General features: G+C 32.2%; 1 protein-coding gene across 1 annotated transcript; it reads left to right on the forward strand.

The window, feature by feature from the left end:
• The first annotated feature begins 584 nt into the window (after positions 1-584).
• LOC124888683 lies at positions 585-2116 on the forward strand. Its single transcript, XM_047399687.1, has 2 exons — positions 585-821; positions 1276-2116. Exons 1-2 carry the CDS (start codon positions 609-611, stop codon positions 1486-1488), a joined length of 426 nt encoding a protein of 141 aa, XP_047255643.1. The 5' UTR covers positions 585-608; the 3' UTR covers positions 1489-2116.
• The last annotated feature ends 319 nt before the right edge of the window (positions 2117-2435 follow it).

Raw genomic sequence — 2435 nt, forward strand, 5'->3', positions numbered from 1 at the left:
ATGTAATTTTAGTTCAAATAAAATTTCATATTAGGAATTTAAGATTAAATTTGATAATTATTTTCAATTTTATCCTTAACATCAAAGAAGATTTATTTTCAGTACTTCTCAATTCTAAACAAAATCTAATAAATAGGGCAACTTAATAACCATATTTTATATTTGTTATTTTATGTAATGGATGTGAAATGAATTAAAATAATAGTTAAAGTGGGATGGATGGAGTAGAATGGTAAGAAATATTTCAATAAGATAATTTTTTAATTATTATTTTCAAATGTTTATACTGTGTATAGAATCCCTATAATAATTGTCTCAGTTGAATTTTTTTTTAAATTAAAATTATTAAAATCATACTTAAGATCAACATCATCTCAACAGAAATGAAATGATTCAAGTATACAATTAATTGAAATGAAAATTATTGAGAGAAATTAATTGTAAAAAAAATTATTTATAATTTTGCATCTCAAAAAGTTATAGGGAAAAACTTCAAATATAAAAAATACACAAAAAACTTTTTTTAAGGCCTCATTTTGAAGTTTCGCTTTAGGCCACACAATATATTGAGCCGCCCGTGGAGATATGGCAAGGGGATATTACATTGGATGAAGGAAGCAGAACCAGGACTGTCAACATGGATGCTCTTCACAAAGTGGATCATTGCCAAGGCCAAAGGTAAGTCTATAAGAGCGCAGGTGTTCAAATTGGTTAATAGAGAAACCATTTATGCAGTATGGTTAGAAAGGAACCAGAGCATATTTGCAAAGCAGCAGAAGCAAACTCATCAGATCATCAGGGGAATAGCATGTACTTGCAGGGTGAGAGCTATTTACTAGAACAAAATATAGGATTCAGTCTTTCTTTTTGTAGCAGTTTCTTGACCAATGTAAATGATGTTGATTTAGTGTTAGATATGAAAAAGAGTTGCACAATATGTAAATTTAGATGCACTTTCTTGGTGCTGTCGTTTTTAGATGCACGTGAGGCCATTCTGGACTGGTAAGTGACAAGCCTGGGACAATAGCATCTCCTAAAGTTAGTCGATTTGAAGTTTGGAAGGAGCTTTAAGTTGTTGATGTCTCACAATCTGATTATGCAGTAGTCTTAGCTACTGATCTAATCCAAATTATGAGTATACTGGAAAAGAGTTAATTTTAAACTAATCATAATGGCATATCTATATATCAAAATAACTTGGGTAAGAACAAATTAATTTTGGTAATCAACCGATAGAAGGAAAAAGGGCTGGTAATATGCAAATTGAAATTTCAGGTCATGCATGGACATTCTGGACAACTTCGTGATGAGACAGACACTCCAAATCCCAGCCAGAAAGGGAATTACTTGCAGCAAGTAGTGCTTACTAAGGATGCAAAATATAGACAACAAACTAATGAAACAAATGAGAAGAAGGTTCAACATGCTAGAGAGCATCAAGTGGAAATTGTTTTCAAGAATGTGCAGGAGATTACTAGTTGGTTTTAGCTTCTGTGAATGCTACTAGGGTTGTGATGGTTCAGCAATTAAGGTTAATAGAGCGGAAACCACATTCGGAATGCGAAGAATCTGTTGGACTTTTTGATAAAATCCAGCAACATGATTTAACTCATCAAGTACAGGAAGAGCACCAGATTGTGAAGGACATGGTTTTGTAATTCTAAAGCTGCTGGTTAAGATTATAAAATTGTTACAGATGATTTGGAACATAACATCATTAGCTACTTCATTAAACGTACTCCCTACTTAGCAAAGTCGACGTGGTTTGGTTGGACATTAATATTATCAATTTTCTTGAACAAACAATACCAAGTATATGGGTTGCTCTTCAAGAAATTAAAGTTGCTGCTCAAGCAAAGCAAGAAGAATTCAAAATCATCATATCTGAAGCTATAAGACCTTTCCTAACAGGTCTGTTGAGTTTTGCATTTAGTTGCTGCAGTAATTTTTAGTCTAATAAATTGTTTAGATTAGAATGAATTTAGATTTTGAATTAAGTTGTTTTAGTTGTTGAAAATCTTTAGAATTTTAAATTTTAAATTTTAAATTATACAGTTTTTTTTATTGTATGTTGGCTATTTAAAGCCCCTCTATGCTTATGAAATTCATTGAAAGATATTGAAAGCTATTGAAAGTATTTCAATCCATTGAAAGTCATTTTAACCCGTTGTTGCTGCCCCTTTTTCTTTTAGAAAAACCAAGAAGGTCAAACTGGTAGATTTTTGAACGGGTTAGAACTATTTCTAGTTTCATCTTTGACTATTGATGCTTTTGATAGAGTTCATATCCAGCAATTGGGTTGGAAAATTCCTAAAACGGTTGGGGAAGTTGAGGTAGGAGAACCAGCTGAACATGCCCCTCTGGTTCCCTATTTGTACTTCTTTGATAAGAATACCAGCTGAACATACCCCTTTGGTTCCCTATTTGTACTTCTT

Source organism: Capsicum annuum, chromosome 11 (genome assembly GCF_002878395.1).
Source record: "Capsicum annuum cultivar UCD-10X-F1 chromosome 11, UCD10Xv1.1, whole genome shotgun sequence".
Lineage (NCBI taxonomy): Eukaryota > Viridiplantae > Streptophyta > Magnoliopsida > Solanales > Solanaceae > Capsicum > Capsicum annuum.